This window comes from Camelus bactrianus, chromosome 12 (assembly GCF_048773025.1).
Source record: "Camelus bactrianus isolate YW-2024 breed Bactrian camel chromosome 12, ASM4877302v1, whole genome shotgun sequence".
Classification (NCBI taxonomy): Eukaryota; Metazoa; Chordata; class Mammalia; order Artiodactyla; family Camelidae; genus Camelus; species Camelus bactrianus.
Genome location: NC_133550.1, coordinates 17,618,374 through 17,636,138, shown reverse-complemented (window position 1 = coordinate 17,636,138; position 17,765 = coordinate 17,618,374). Strand labels below are relative to the sequence as shown.

General features: G+C 36.2%; 1 protein-coding gene across 1 annotated transcript in view; it reads right to left on the bottom strand.

Moving 5' to 3' along the window:
• Positions 1-765: 765 nt before the first annotated feature.
• LOC105076337 (olfactory receptor 8S1-like) overlaps positions 766-17,765 on the bottom strand; it is a 42,126-nt gene continuing 25,126 nt past the window's right edge. The window contains exons 2-3 of the mRNA XM_074374963.1: positions 5,599-5,700; positions 766-4,371 (exon numbers count right to left, since the gene is read on the bottom strand). Of these exons, the coding sequence (XP_074231064.1) occupies positions 3,419-4,354 (936 nt within the window). The 5' untranslated portion in view covers positions 4,355-4,371; positions 5,599-5,700 and the 3' untranslated portion in view covers positions 766-3,418. The remainder of the gene's footprint in view (positions 4,372-5,598; positions 5,701-17,765) is intronic.

Below are 17,765 nucleotides of genomic sequence, written 5' to 3'. Positions count from 1 at the left end.
GTAACTAGCTTGCTTCCATTAGGGAGTCACAGTATGCTGAAGCAAGGGAAACATGGTAGTTTTAGAGAAGCTGGAGGTTCATGGTTCTCCAGGTCCTCTAAATTCTCCATGATGTCACTTTTCCACTGTTCCACGATGCTGAGATGTTATTCCCTGGTCAACATCCATTTCTCCCATAAGCAACCTGCTGTGATAGTGAAGTCACTGAATCAGTCTCTGAGTTAGCTTTGAATTGTCTCTGCTCTAGATCTATTAAATGACAGATATTCCTTCAGCATAGAGAAAGAAAGTCCCTGATGTTCATTCTGTACCTTAAGGTCAAAAATCAAGAAATGTTTTTTGATGTATGAGCTGTTTATATATGTCAAATATTAATTTCCTGTCGGTCATTTCATCAGCCAAGTACTTCTCCCAACAACCTGATGAAAAAAAAAATGGGCAGAAGAACTGAAGAGACATTCTTCTAAAGAGGAAATGCAGATGGCCAACAGGCGCAGGAAAAGATGCTCGACATTGCTAATCATCAGGGAAATGCAAATCAAGACCACAATGAAATATCACATCACACCTATTAGAATGGCTATCATCAAAAAGAACACAAATAACAAATGTTGACAGGGATGTGGAAAAAGGGGAACCCTTACACTGTTGGTGGGAATGTAAATTGGTGCAGCCACTATGGAAAACAGTATGGTGGTTTCTCAAAAAACTAAAAATGGAAATACCATATGACTCAGCAATTCCACCCCTGGGTATACACTCAAAAATCAAAAAACACTAATTTGAACAGCTATATTTACCCCAATGTTCATAGCAGCATTATTTACAATAGCCAAGCTATGGAAGCAACCTAAATGTTCACCAACAGATGAATAGAAAAAACAAGATGTGGTATAAAGATGTGGTATTAAATATATACATATATATTCACACACACACACACAATGGAATACTACTCAGCCATAAAATAGAAAGAAATTTTGCCATATGCAGCAACATGGATGGACTCAGAGGACATTATGTTAAGTGAGATAAATCAGACAAAGACGATTACTGTACGATGTCACTTATATGTGGAATATAAAAAATACAACAAACTAGTGAATATCACAAAAAAGCAGCAGACTCACAGATATAGAAAATAAACTAGTAGTTAACAGTGGGGGCAGGGAGGGGAATATAAGAGTGGAGAAGTAGGAGATACAAATTACTGGGTCTAAGATAGGTTCAAGCATGCATTGTACAACACGGGGAATATAGCCAACATTTTGTAAGAACTGTAAATGGAAAGTAACCTTTAAATTGTATAAAAATAATTTTTTTAATCAAGAAATAAAGTAATTGTCTTAACGAGAGAAGATGCTGGGGTCTTGGCATACCTCTTTCTCTTGCATTTGCTTAATTTTAACAATTTTCCCTAACTGAAAGGCTTAGCACAGTGTCCATGGTCTTAGGCACTGGGTCTTAAAATAAGAGTGGCAATTACATATCATGAGCAGTAAAGATGGACAGATGACTCACTTCATTGTGCACATCTCAGCACAATAACAAATCCTGCATATCCTCACTTCCCTGAGAATTGTTGACTACAAATCAATCTCTAGTTCCAATTTCAAAATCAGTCAGTTTTCTTTGAAAGAAACAGAAACCGACTGCAGATAACCTGATTAAAGAGAGAAAGTAAGATTTTGGAAAAAAGGATAGTTCACAAAACAGAAGAGGAAGAGCAGCTTAGATTACTACCTACCTTTTCCCAAATCTTAACCAAATATCTAACTCTAAACATTTCGGTATTTCACCAAAGTCCTGCTGCCTGAACCTCACCTTTGATACCTGTTGCCTGAACCTCACCTCTGCTACTTGTATCAGATACCATTCTTTGGTTATATGCAACTGAATCCAATGGTAAATATAATTACAGAAAGGATCTGGGAGCCTCATAACTTAATGAAGGGGGCAATTTAGTGTCTAGGACCACGGACTTGATTCAAACCACATGGGTTAAAATTCCAGCTCCACCATTCCTTGCTATGAATCACTGGACAGGCATACAAACATACTGAGTCTCATTTTCTCATCAGTAAAGGAAAACTAACAATAAACCTATTGCATATATCTGCTGAGATGATTAAGTAGGGTAATAAAAGTTAGGTACTATATTAACTTTCTAATGCTGCCATAACAAATTACCACAAACTTAATGGCTTTGAATGACACAAATATATTTTCTGACAGTTCTTTAGGTCAGAAATGTGGGCGGGCTCAATTGATTTTACTGCTCTGGGTCAGGCAAGGCCAAAATCAAGTTAGCAGGCCTTACCTGTAGGGTCCGGGGAAGACACCATTCAGGTTGTTGGCAGAATTCAGTTCCATGGATTCCATGGTCTGAGGTTCTTATTTCTCTGCTGGCTGTTGGCTGTGTGTTGTTTCCAGCTTCAAGAGGCCACCCACACATGGACCCACGCCAGCAATGTTGGGTTGAGTCTGAGCTCATGCTTATATTACCTCTGACCTTCCCTTCTGCCTCATCGTTCCTGAGTACAGCTGGAGAAGTTGCCCTGCGTTTCAGGATTCGCGTGATAAGATCGAGCCCACCTGGATTATTCACGCTACTCTACCTCTGTTAAGGTCTATAACCTTATTCATCTGCCCAGCCCCTTTGCCATGTAATACATTCACAGGTTCCAGGGATTAGGAGAACACCTTCGGGGGCCCCGCTGCCTACCCCAGGAACTTAGTGCACTTTGTGTCATGAGTTAAGAAATGTAATAAATTAGCTATTATTACTGTATCTGTTATAAATATGACGTCAGGAGGGACAACTGCCAGGGGAACCAGGTTTTGTGGTCACTTTAGGCACTACAGTCAGACTGCCTTTCTTCTGAATGCTGTTTTGTTGTTGTTGTTGTTGTTTGTTCCTTCCCAACATTTGAATTTCCTAGAGAAAGATTCTAAATAACTTCACTTGGGTCTTGGTGTCACTCCTTGCCTCAATGCACTGTCAGGAGAAAGGGGTAGAATGGTTACTCTATCCCGGGTTACAGGATCACTTCACTTTATGGATGTATAATTTTGAGAAAGTCAGCTTTCCTAGGGATTTGGAGTGTAATTATTTGAAGAAGCGTGAAGGAATAATTAGCAACAATACCAATAGATATGAGTAACACATCAACATTTTTACCAAATGATCCCTTGAAAAAGAGGGTTATCTGGTTCATTTCTCCTTTTCCAAATAAGACTGAACTGGAATCATCCTAAGACTTGTCTGTCCTTTTCAGAAGCAGTTCCAAGGAAATAAATGCCACTATGTTCCCTGTAGCACCTGGCATCGTGGACAATCAAGAAACTCTCCTTAAAGTCCATTGTCTGATCATGTGGCATAATAGCTCAGCTTCTCCTTCATTATCATTTGTGTCCACTACAAGAGAGGATGAAAATATTTTCTGAACATTCTTCTCAGAGCGGCCCTCACCTCTTTGTTCTGCAGGCTGTAGATAAGAGGATTCAGCATGGGAGTGACCACACTGTACTGCAAGGAGAAGACCATCTCCAGGGGGGATCCGGAGGTTGGCAAGAGATAGCTGAGGAAGCCTGAGCCATAGAACAAGATCACAGTAGTGAGGTGGGAGGAGCAGGTGGAGAAGGCCTTGCTTCTGCCTGAGGTGGAGCTGATGCTCAGGATGGTGGAGACAATGCGGGCATAGGAGGAAACAATCATGATGAAGGTTCCAAAGAAATGCAAGACAGAAGAGCAGAGCAGAAGTGTGAAATTGGGGGAGGTATCAGAGCAAGACAGAGGGAAGAGAGAAGACAGCTCACAGCTGAAGTGGGGAATAGTTTGGTCCTCACAATAGTCTAAACTGGCAGCCAGGAGGATATTGATGAGAGCATCAACAAAGGCCAGGCTCCAGGAGCCCCACACCAGCCCAGCACAGAGCTGCTTGTTCATCAGCTGGCCATAGAGCAGAGGGCAGCTGATGGCTACGTAGCGGTCATAGGCCATCACAGCCAGCAGGCAGGCTTCAGTGCCCCCAGTGGCAAACACAAAGAAGGCCTGAGCCAGGCAGCTCTCTACAAAGATGGTTTTCCTTTCAGAAAGCAGATTCTCCAGCATCTTGGGGACTGTGACAGATGAGTGGCAGAGGTCCAGGAAAGACAGCTGTCCCAAAAAGAAGTACATGGGTGTGTGCAGGTGAAAATCAGCCCTAATCATCAGCAGCATCAAGAAATTTCCCATTAGAGTGAGGAGGTAAATTAGAAGGAACAGCACAAAGAATACAGCCTGAATACGAGGCTCGATAGGCAGTCCAAGGAGAACGAACTCACTGATAGCACTGTAGTTTTTCATTGCCATACAGAGAAGTTGTCTCTCTGGAAAACAAAAAGAGAAGATCCATCAGAAGTCCTTCAGTGCCTCTCAGTTACCCCAGCACCTATGGATCTTTATCTGAATAAATGTTTTTTCATTGCTGTCCCACAATATATATTCAGATATTTAAAAGCTTACTTCCTGGTCATCATACCATTGATGTTTTAAATCAACCATTTACTATTTTTTATTAAAATCTTTTTTTGAGCTACAGTATTTTTATGCAGTTCAAAGTGGTACATTTGAAAAGAAAAGTTTGCTGATATGACAGGAGGGTGGAGAAAAAATTCAGGAGTGAATTACTTGAGAAATCGAGAGAGCATTAAATCTAGATTAAAAGGACTCAGGTAGGAGGAGAGGCACTCTGTCTATTCTGTGTCTAAAAGAGAAGGTCAAGAATGCAGGAAGTTAGGGGAGTTTCCATTTGATTGTTTCCATTTGTTTTCAATAAAGTGTACATGAGTTTATTGGTTGTGCATGTGTATGTGTGTGAGCATACCCACATGCACACAAGAAATTATAAAGGCACTGATAATGATAAAATCAAGTGTACAATCATGGCAATAGAGGCCAAGGTGAAGTGTAAGAAACCAGTAGAGGTTAGGAAGACAATACAACATCAAGGAATTTAGAGACTGTATGTGGAATTAAATTGCTTTGGATTTTTCTTCTTTTAAATTTCCCTCATGTTATTTAATGGCATCACATTATCATTTAATTTTAAAGTACATTAATACAATTATAATAAATTTTTAAAAACTGGTAGCCTAGATTATCATGCCCAGTAATATTTTAGGTAGGTTTCTGTGGGGAATGCTATGACTACAATGGGTCATGAAAAGTTGTCCCCATTAATAGAACAATGCTCTGAGTAGATACACCATCCTCACCCCAAAGCCCATATATCCAATAATATGTAGTCACCACACCTGTCTAAGCCATTATGGCAGGTTTTAAGGTCTCCTCCCATGGTTATCTAAACTCTATCCTCACCCTTTAAAACTTAAATATATATCCCCATACTTTCTGATATTCTGACTACACCTGAGTTGCAATGTAACTGTTCAATATTCTTGCCTCAATCTAGAGGCCCATCCTTGCCTTTTCTGTTCTAATTGAACAGTAGTTTATTAAGCTCATCATTGAAGACTCAGGGACCTGTCCTTTTGTCCTTTCATTGACTAAATAGCTGAGCTTCCCAGCCCAGGTGAGGAACAAAACCCAATTACCTGAATTCTCAGTTAGTAGTACACTGGTTTGTGGCAACAATACTTTCAGATCCAGGAAGTGATAAAACTGCTTAGCTTTTGAAGTCAACGCTGAGAATATTGCTATAGGGAAGAAGTAGAACATCATACTGAAAGTTAACACTTAAGATGGATTCAACACTAACAATGTAAAATGATAAATTGTGGGAAATATCTGGGTATTTATTTACAGTGATTTGGCATCAGGATAAAGAAGCTAATTTCTTAAATTCTTCTTCTTTCACTCTGTGGGTACAGCAGCATTGTGCACAGGGCTCCCACTGCTCATTCTGAGATCACCCTAGAGCAAAGCAACCTGGAAGAAAACCCAGGTAAGGGTTTACTATAGCCAGAGGTGAGGTTTGTATTGTATAATTTCAGAGTCAGCACACACACACACACACACACACAAAATCACTTTCTTTTGACTACTAACAAACAGAGTTCAACTAACTAGAGCCAAATATTCCATGAATTATAGAAAGAATCCCAACTCTGGGTCAAGGCAATACCTTGCAAAGAAACTACCACTGTGATAAAAATCAGTGCTAGGGGTTTGATTTCATAGCATGCTTTTTCTTTAAAGTTATTTAGAGATTCTCAGAGCAATCTTTTAAAAATAAAATTAAGGAGTGATGTTAGTAAGATGGTAGAAAAGGAGGTCACAGCCCTTATCCCCCCAAAGAAACACCAATTTAACAACTATCTATGGATAAAAATACCTTCCTGAAAGATCTGGAATCCAAGAGAGATTACAGCTCATCAGTGGAACACGGAACAAGACACATTTGAAAGGGTAAGGAATAAAGTTTCATTTTACCCTTGTCACTCCTCTCACAAGCCAGCACAGAGAAGTACAAAAAAAGATACCTTTAATCTATGAGTTCTTCTATGGGGAAAAGAGAGAGCAAGCACACCTGCAGATGCCAGTATCAGATTTACTGGCCCATGGACTCCAACACCAGGCCTGCTTGCTGATGATTCCTGAAACTAGGCCCAACCACAACCCTCCCAGAGCAGGCCTGCCTATGGACCCTAACATCACCCCCCCACCTACAGACCTTAGCACTGGGCACCAAGTGCTAAGGTCTGCAGACCTGGCACCAAGGCTGCCTGCTAGTGAACCCCAGCAAAAGGCCGGCACACATACCTCACCAGCTCCTGCTCAGGGTCCCCAACAACCAGGCCATCCAGATCTCTGGACAAGCTGACTGGTAAAAAAAAAACTTTACTTGCTGAAGCTAGACTATAAATACTCAAGGAGGTGAATCCTTCAAATGCCCAGACATTAATGCAACATTAAAGAATCATGAAGAATCAGAGAAACATGATGCGAACAAAGGAATAAAATAAAGCTTCAGCTATTGACCCTAAGAAATGGAGATCTACAAACTGTCTGACAAAGAATTCAAAATAATTATCTTAAAGGAGCTCAGTGAGCTAGCTACAAGAGAACACAGATAGACAACTCAACAAAATTAGGAAAACAATACATGAACAAAAAGAGAAGTTCAATAAAGAGACAGAAACCATAAAAAGAACCAATCTGATATTTTGGAACTGAAGAACACAATGACTGAACTGAAAAGTTAAACAAAGAATTTCAATAGTAGACTCAACCAAGTAGAAAAAAGAATCTGTGAACTCGAAGATAGAGCAATTTAAAATTTCCAGTCAGAGGACAAAAAGAAAGAATGAAAAAGAGTAAAGAAAACCTATGGGACATCTGGGGCTCCATCAAGATACACATTAAAGGTATCCCAGAAGGAGAAGGAAAAGGAAAAAAAGTACAGAAATGTTATTTAAAGAAATAAATGTTGAAAACACCCAAAGCTGAGGAAGGAAATGGACATCCCGATTCATGATGCACAACGAATTTCAAATAGGTTGAATCCAAAGAGGTCTACACAGTGATACATTATAATCAAATGTCAAAAATCAAAAAAAAGAGAGAATTTTGAAAGCAGCAAAGAGAAAATCAACTCATAAAAGAGAATTCCCATAAGACTGTCAGTGGATTTCTCAGCAGAAACTTTGCAGAACAGGAAAGAGTAGGATGGTATTTTAAAATACTGAAAGAAAAAACCTACCAACCAAGAATACTATATGTGCCATACTGTACCTTAAAAATAAGAGAGACAAAGACTTTCCCAGAAAAACAAAAACGAGGAAATTCATCACCACTAGAACTGCCTTACAAGAAGTACTAAAGGAAGTTCTTCAAGTTGAAACAAAAGGATGCTTAACAGCAACATGAAAGCATATGAAAGTATAACCCTCACTGACAAGTTAAATATATAGACAAATACAGAATATGTAATAACGTAATGGTTATACAAAAATCACTTCAAACTGCAGTATCAGAGTTAAAAGATAAAGTATTAAGAATAATGAACATGATATTTTATACTTGAAAGCTATTGAAAGTAGACCTTAAGCATTGAATCACACACACACACAGACACACACACACACACACACACACACACAGAGTTAACTATGTTAACTATATAAGGTGATGCAGTTAATTATCTTGGTCCAAGGTATATGTATATCAAATCACCATGTGGTACACTTTAAATATATATAATTACATTTGTCAATTATTCCTCAATAAAGTTAAAAAATAATAATGATAATCATAAAAATTTTTAATGGGTACACAATATAAAAAGTAAATTCTGGCATCAATAACAAAGTTTGGGGTGGAAGAAGTAAAAGTGTAGTTTTTATATGAGATTGAAATTGAGTTATTAGCAGCTTTAAATAGATTGTTATAACTAGAAGAAGAAATTTTATGCAAGCCTCATGGTAACTACAAAGAAAAAATCTATAGTAGATACAAAAAATGATAAAGAGAAAAGAATGAAAGTATATCACTACAAAAAGAGGATCAAATTACAAAGAAAGAGAAGAACTCAAAACAGACAGAAAATAGTTAACAAAATTGCAAAAGTAAGTCCTTACCTATCAATAATTACTTAAAATGCAAATGGATTAAATGCTCCAATTGAAAGATACAAGTGGCTGAATAGGTTAAAAAAAAAAACAGATGCAAATATATGCTGCTGACATGACACTCACTTTAGCTTAAAGGGCACACGTAGGCTGAAAGTGAAGAGATGGAAAAGGTATTCCAAATAAATAGTAATCAAAAGAGAGCAGGGGTGGCTATACATATATCGGACAAAATAGTCTTTCAGTAGAAAACTGTAAAAAGAGGCAAAGAAGGTCATTATGTAACGAGAAAAGAGACAGTGCACCAGAGAGAGAAATACATTCATAAGCATCCAATACCAGAGCACATAAATATATAAAGCAAACATTGACAGATCTGAAGGGAGTAACACAGCAATACAATTAAAGTAGAAGGCTTCGATGACAGATCATCCATACAGAAATAAATAAGGAAGTAGACTTGAACAACACTATAGGCCAAATGAATCTACAAAGATGTAATATTACATTTAAAGCAGTAGAACATGCATTCTTCTCAAGCACATATGGAACATTATCCACAATTATACGTTAGGCAACAAAATTTGCCTTAACAAATTAAAGAGGACTCAAATCATACCAAGCATTTTTTTTTCAATCACGGTGGTATGAAAGTAGAAATCAAAAACAAAAGGAAAATAGGAAAACTCAAAAATATATGGAAATTAAACAATGCACTCTTGAAAATCAATGAATTAAAGAAGAAATTAAAAGGGAAATTAGAAAACACGTCAATATAAACAAAAGCAAAAACACAACACACCAAAACTTATGGGATATAACAAAAGCAGTATTCAGAGGGAAGTTTATAGTGATAAATGCCTACATTAAAAAAGAAGAAAGATCTCTAAAAACAACCTAATTTTACACTTAAAGGAATAAAGCATAAGAACAAACTAAGCCAAAATTAGCAGAGGAAGGAAATAATAAGAGTAGAGAAGAAATATGTGAAATAGAGAATGGAAAACAAGATACAAATCAACAAAACCAAGAGTTGTTTTCTTGAAAATATAAAATCAATAGCCCTTAGCTAGACTAAGCAAGAGAGAAAAGAGACAATTAAAATAAATAAATAGAATCATAAATGAAAGAGGAGACATTACAACTGATACCAGAGAAATACAAATGGTCATAAGAAACTAGTATCAAAAATTATGTGCCAATGAAGTACACAACCTAGAAGAAATATATACATTTCCAAAAACATAAAACCCACCAAGACTGAATCAAGAAGAAATAGAAAGTCTGAATAGGCCAATAGCAAATAAGGAGACTGCAACAGCAATCAAAAACTTCCCAACAAAGAAGAGCCCAGGGCCAGATAGCTTCACTGGCAAATTATACCAAATATTTAAAGAATTAATACCCATCCTTCTTAAACTCATCCAAATAATAGAATAAGAAGGAACACTTTCAAATTCATTTTGAAGTCTAGCATTACCCTGATTCCAAAGCCAAACAAAGAGAATACAAGAAAAAAAGTACAGGCCAATATCCCTGATGAACTTGGATGTAAATATCCCCAAGAAAATATTAGCAAACTGAATTCAACAGTACTCTAAAAGGATTATACACCATGGTCAAGTGGGATTTATTCTTGGAGTGCACAGATAGTCCAACATACACAAATTAATCAATGTGATATACCACATTAACAGAATGAAGGATAAAAACCACATAATAATCTCAATAGATGCAGAAAAAAACATTTAACAAAATTCAATATCCATTTATAATAAAAATCTCAAGTGTTGAGGCAGCATACCTCAACATAATAAAGACCATATATGATAAACCCATAGCTAACAGCACACTCAATAGTGAAAAACTGAAAGCTATCCTCTAAGATCAAGAGCAAGACAAGGATGCCCACTCTTGCCACTACTCTACACAGTATTAGAAGTCCTAGCTAGGGCAGTTAGGCAAGAAAAAGAAATAAAAGGCATCTAAACTGTAATGGAAGAATTTAAACTGTCTCTATTGGCAGATAACACAATTTTATACATAGAAAACTCTACACCAAAAAGAAACTGTTAGAACTAATAAATAATTCAGTAAAGTTGCAGGATATAAGGCCAATATAGAAAAATATTGCATTTCTATAAACTAACAGCAAACTAGATGAAAAAGAAATTAAGAAAACAATCTCATTTACAATAGCACCAAAAAGAATAAAATACCTAGGAATAAATTTAACCAAGATGAAAGATTTTTAGGCTGAAAACTAGGACTTTGCTGAAAGAAACTGAAGAAGACACACATAAATGGAAAGGTATCCTATCTTCATGGATTGGAGGAATCAATATTTTTAAAATGTCCATGCTAACCAAAGTGATCTACAGATTCAGTGCAACCCCTTTCAAAATATCAATGGCATTTTTCACAGAAACAGAACAATCCTAAGATCAGTGTGGAACCAGAAAATACCCTAAGTAGCTGAAGTAATTTTGAGCAAGAACAAAGCTGGATACATCACACTTCCTCACTTCAGAAAAGATCACAAAGCTACAATAATTAAAATAGTAAGGTCCTGGCAGAGAAAAGAGACACACTGGACAAAACAGAGAGCCCAGAAATAAACTTATGCATGCACAATCAACTAAGCTCTGACAAGACTGCCAAGAGTACACAAGGGGGAAAGGATAGTCTCTTCAATAAATGGCACTGGTAAAACTAGATATCCACATGAAAAACAATGAAATTGGAAACTTATCTTACACTATACACAAAAATTAAAATTGATTAAAGGCTTAATTGTAAGACCTGAAACTATAATTCTACTAGAAGAAAACACCATGGAATGCTGGTTGCTATTGGTCTTGGCAATGTTTTCTTGAATGTGACATCAAAATCACAGGAAATAACAACAAAAATACACTGAGACTACATCAAACTAAAAAGTTCTGTACAGAAAAGGAAACAATCAACAAAATGAAAAGGCAACCTAAGAAATGGGAGAAAATATCTGCAAACCACAGATCTGTTAAAGGGTTAATTTCCAACATAAAGAGGAAGTCTTACAACTCATTAGCAAATCATCATCACCATTTGATTTTAAAATGGGCAAAGGATCTGAATAGACATTTTTCCAAAAGAAGACATACAAATGGCCATTAGGTACGTGAAAAGGTGTTCAACATCACTACTTACCAGTGAAATGCAAATCAAAATCACAAACAGATATCACCTCACATCAATTAAGATGCCTATTATCAAAAAAAATACCCAATTATTGGTGAAGATGTGGAGAAAGAGGGAACCCTGATATGCTGTTGGTAGGAATGTAAATTAGTAGTCACTTAGGGAAACAGTATTAAAGCTCCTCAAAAAATTAAAAATAGAACTACCATATAATACAGCAATTATCTGGGTATATTTCCAAAGGAATTGAAATCTAGATCTTGAAGAGATATCTGCACTCCCATATTCATAGCAACATTACTCACAGTAGCCAAGACATGGTAGCAATCTGAGAGTCCACTGACAGATCAATGGATAAATAAAATGTCATTAAATACATAGAATAGAATATTATTCAGCCTTAAAAAATGAAATCCTGCCATTTGCAACATGAATAAACCTGGAGGACTATATGCTAAGTGAAATAAGCTAGGCACAGAAGGAAAAATACTACATGATACCTTCATATGAGGAATCTAAAATATACAAACTCATAGAAACAGAGAGTAGCATGGGGTTGCCAGTGACTGGGAGGAAGGGGAAACAGGGAGTTATTAGTCAAAGGGTACAAAGTTATATCACATTAATAAATTCTAAAGATATACTGTACAGCATAGTGACTATAGTTAATCAGGCTGTACTGTATACTTAAAATTTGGTTGAGGGTAGATCTTAAGTGTCATTATCATAAACCAAAAAATTACAATAATAATAAAGAGGGTAGGAGGAATTACAGCTTTTTCTTTATCAATCACACCTCAATAAAGTGCTTTCAAAATTATTTTAAAACTTCTGTTTTTACTGTGGCAAAAATATCACCATTATTGGTTTACTTCTTCAATCTCTATTTCAAAATTTAAAATACACAGCCCTGGGAACATAATAGGTTTGTTTCTATATATTAACACTATTATGTGGAGGAAATTAATTGGCTCCTGCCTAACCCTGAGAGTGTTAATTTCTGAATCAAACAAAGGGTACCAAGTATAATAAATAATTCATAACTGTTGCTCAGAATGTGATAGTGAAAAACATGAATGAATGAATGAGTGAATGAAAGACACTGCTTTTGGAACACAAGCCAATCTATGTAACCAGACACAGGCTTCTAAATGGTTTCTATTAACTTGAATTCTTTTACTTTAATGATGGGCACTTAGCATTATAGGGGAAGTATAAAGTTAGAGGGGCCAAAGATAACCATCACCCATTTTCTACACGTGTCCTGATTTTCTTTTGTGTTCTGCTCCTTTGCTCAATTAGATACGCTCTGTGGTGGGTTAAGGGAGGTGTTTTGTTAGGGCTTTTTTGCAAAGCTTTACTAAACAAACCTGGAAATCCACTGTATTATCACATTAAATTAGACTGTAGTAAAAATTACCTCAGATTTATATACAAATCATAATGATTTTCATTGTGTAATCAAATGACAAGATTTTTAACAGTACTCCACATGAGTGAGGACTAGCTGTATACATCACACAGTAACTGAGATAACTGTACGGGGTTTCCGGTTTCAGATCACAAGGAAGAGCAATAAAGGACAAAGCTTACTACCTCATGTCCACGGTACCCTATAGCAGTCATATTTGCCCCAGAAGCATGGGTAACATGGTGAGGCTGCCCACAGGACAGCACAAAAAGAATTATGCTATCACAGTTTCAAGCTGAAATACTATCTCAGATGATAAGGAAGTACTACTGTGTTTCAAAAGGTTACAAATCTCAACCGTTAAAACACAAATCTAATGTTAGATATAACTGAATTATTGTTGATCATCTCAAGTGTGTCAGTGGGATTGGGGTTATGTAGGAGAATATCCTTATTCATAGGAGAAGAAACTTTAAGTATTCAGAAAAGTGTTCTGGTGTCACAACTTACTTTCTAGTGATTCAGCAGAACAAATTACATACATATATATATACATACATAGAGAAAAGATGATAAAATACATGTGATAAGATGCTAACAATTCGTGGATCTAGGTGAAAGTTATATTACTCTTTCAACTTTCCTAAATTTAAAATTTTTTTTCAAAATTAAAAATGTTTTAAAAATTCTTGAATAAAAACCATCACAAATTTAATGGCTAAGTTTTACTTAAACAGACTTTTCTACTATGAAAGTTCAAATTTAAAGCTAAGTAATATTTACTAAAATACAATCATTTATAGAAAATAGTTACAATGTAACTAAGTCCCCATAGTTACAAGGCCATTGTGTTCGCAATATAAATCTGACAGTAAAACATTATTCTTGGTTAAAACACAATCCCTCTACATCCACCACACACACTGCAAATAAACAAATTATGTATTCAAATACATAATTAAGACAACTGTTTTTGTGCTTTTCCTTTTTGTTTTTGTTAAGTGAAAGTTGTGAGTTCTCACTTCTGTACAAAATATGAATAAAAAATATGTAGAACTTGCCTAACATATATAAAAGACATGCTAGGTAAAGTGACAAAAAATAGAGAAGCAACTGAGGAATCACACTTCAAATCCCTACAATTGAAACAACAGAGATCTAACATTATGTTAATGTGATGTAAAATCAGCTGGTTGTGGGGGAAAATTCAGTTACTTGCCCTGCACAGGTCAACCAAGTAGGTGGACCAACCGCTTTAATATTCGTGTTTAATGAGTACCCAGCCTGTGATGTTCCCTGTGTCAGCCCTCACTGCCAACACGGTTGAGCCTTAGGACCTTTAATTAGCAGCATTAGACCTGTATTTGCACAGTCAAAAGGGTCCAAAAGAAGCAATGAACAATCACAGAAATGGAAAACACTTCTTGAATTGCTGAACTGTTTGGTTCTCTCGATGATTTTTAAATATTTTAAATAATTTAATTTTTAGATAAGGATAAAAGAAAATGTTGAAGTAGAAACCTATAAAAAGGTAATTGTGCAGTTACTCCACAAATATATATCAAAGTGAGCTTTAGAGTGTTGTAATTTTTTTGGCATGTATCCTATTGATAGAGTTTCTTGTGTTTATTATTTTATATTGACATCAGAAATTAGCACATTGCCAGCAAGGATATATTTATGCTGACAATAATTCCAACTTCTGTTGTAAAGGAATTAGAAGTCTATCAATGCAAATATACTACATGCTGTATAGTCAGTTTTGACTATTTACTTCTTGGTTTTTTAAACGTGTTATGAGTACAGAGTGGCAAGACTTTCACTTACAAAAACAAGACCCACCAACTATACTTCTTATTGCAATGTGTGTGTTTCTTAAAGATATTACTTTACAGTATTAGTTTTTCAGGAAGTACTGACAACTCATAAAATCACAAATAAATCTATAACATCTGATATAAATGCTGTGATACATATTTTTTAATTGCCAAAAAATGCATCTCTCTGGAATTCAGGGTAGAGAGGAAATTTTAATCTATAAGGATTAGAAGTTTGCGCTTGATGTCCTGACCTGTTCACATGGTAATCTCAGTGACCCCAGCCTTTCCAGGCCCTGGTAAAATGCACGCTCTGTGCTAAAACGCAAGGAGAAGCGGCAGAGGTGTGGCAGACCTCCTGGGAGGCACACATGTGTGGGGCCCTATCCTACCTTGGTATTTTCTAGATATGTGAGCTTTGAAAGATATTTTATTTTTTAATTTCAAGTTACCCATCTGCATGTAGGTATAACAATACCCATTTTGCAGTGTTATAAGAATTTGATTGGATAATTTACAGAAAGGAAGAACTTTAACAAATTCAGTTTTCAATTTGTTTTAAATGCTTAGCATTTCAAAGGAAGAAGAGATGCACATCTGAGAAGCTGACCATAACATCTTCAGGAACAGATATAAACTAGTATCCCCGAGGAGGCAGCATTGCAGGAGAGCTCTGGGCCAGTGAAAAAGAGTTTAGATGAGAGGAATGAGACATAAAGTAAGTGTCTTAGAAAGTCATAAAGAGAGGGAAGGGAGAAAAGAAAGCAGTGCAAGGAGTTGGTTAAAAGCAACAAAAACATGAGAGAATTTAGGGAGAATGGTATCATGCTCTTGGCTCATATTCTGGAGCTCAGAGTTAAAAAGGGAACATATCTTAGCTCAGCTGATTGCCATCAAGAGAGGATATACCCAACTTCTCAACTCTGTGAATAGTATAGTTTTCAATCTAGAAAGTTGGATAAGAAAAAAGAAGTATGTTTACCCAGGCTCCAAAAGACCTGCACACAAATCTTCATAACCTTTTTCTAAATTCTGCTTGAGAATCATCTTGAAACATTCAAATTTTTGAGCAATTTCTCTCATCTTTCTTAATCCTGATCACACAATCATTTGTCCACTTAATTTCCTCTATAAGTAATATTTTGCTGTTTCATTATCCAAATAAAGGATCCTTCTGTGTAACCTACTAGGGGAAGTAGCTGGGTTTAGATAGCCAGTGGGTGGAGGATTGAATGGAGAGTCTAAGAGGAAACAAGATAATTTTAGGCAGTCTCTGGAGTAATGCAAGAAGTTTGCCTTTGGACTCATTAACTAAAAAGAACTTGCTTTTAGAGTAACAGGGGACTTTATTATGCATCATCTTTGGAAATTCTGAGTGAAGCAATCACTGAACTATTTAATGACAAATCCTGCTATTCTGATGAGAGTTCCAGAGGAACAGAGAAGAAGAAGAAGAAAATTAGTTCCCTGTGTTCCTACACGAGGATTTTCCCACAGGCCAAACACACAGTGGATGAGCACTCTGGGGTTCACCATGGAAGCTGAGAAGTGACTGAGTTTACTTCCTGATCATCTTCCTATGTGTATGTTACAGGTTTGTAAATACAAGTGTGTTGAGTATCAGGATAGTCAAATGAGTTAAAACAAGACAAACTTGCTTTTCATTAGTATTTCATCAAACAAGAAAATATGAAACAATCTCCAGCCATATCACGAGACACTGCCCTGTTGCCTGGATGTAATGATTCAGCAGATATGCTCAGAGGCACTGTCTATACATATATGGGATACACACACACACACACATACATACTCCAGCTTGTTTCCATCATTTAATTGCAAACTTTGGAGATCTTTTCATGCCTACACACAATATCCAGCTTATTCCTTCTTATGCCTACATGGTAATAATAATTCAGATCTATCATAATTTATTTAACCATTATTTTATTGATAGTTATTCAACCTGATTCCAAATCAAGTCTATTATAATTAGTATTATACTGAGCATTATTGCATATATTTATTGGATATGTATGCTAGTTATTTTGTAGTCTAGAACACTATATTATAATTGCTGCATCAATATCAAAGAGATGTAATATTTAAAATCTGGTTTGATAGTTTACATACTCCAAGTCTCAGAAGTCTAAGTTATATACATTTACTAGTTGTGCATTTGACTCATCTCAGTGTGAGGTATCTGTATGGGTTCAACAAGACTCTAAATCAGTGCTAATTTCATGCTGCTAGCATGTAAAGAGGAATGTGAAAACACGAAGCTCAGAGCCCTGTCTGAGAAGTCATTCAGCCTCTCAAAGGAGACCTCCTCATCTCAGGGAGAACAGGAAGCTTCCTTTGTCTATAGTTACAGCACAAAATCACGTAGAGAAGACATGTAATCTAAAGACAGTTTATTTATATTAGCACACTGACAGGAAAAATGTCAAAATAATTTTTGGGTTTTTGTCATAATAATTAATCTTTACAACTAGAGCTGGCACAGATCAACACCAATTCCAGTGTAAATTTCCAATGAAAACCAAGCATTTCTTATTTGACACACTACTCTACTATAAACACAGGAATGACAGATAGAGTACAAAAAGAATTTTCCACGTATTTGAAATCTAATCTCGTAGTATTCCATTTTATGAATATTTCACAATTAAGTTATCCATCATTCTGTTAGCAGGTATTTGAACTGTTCTAGTTTGTGGCTGGTATGGATAAAGCTGCTATGAACATTATTATAAAATATCTTTTGTGCAGACATATGTGCT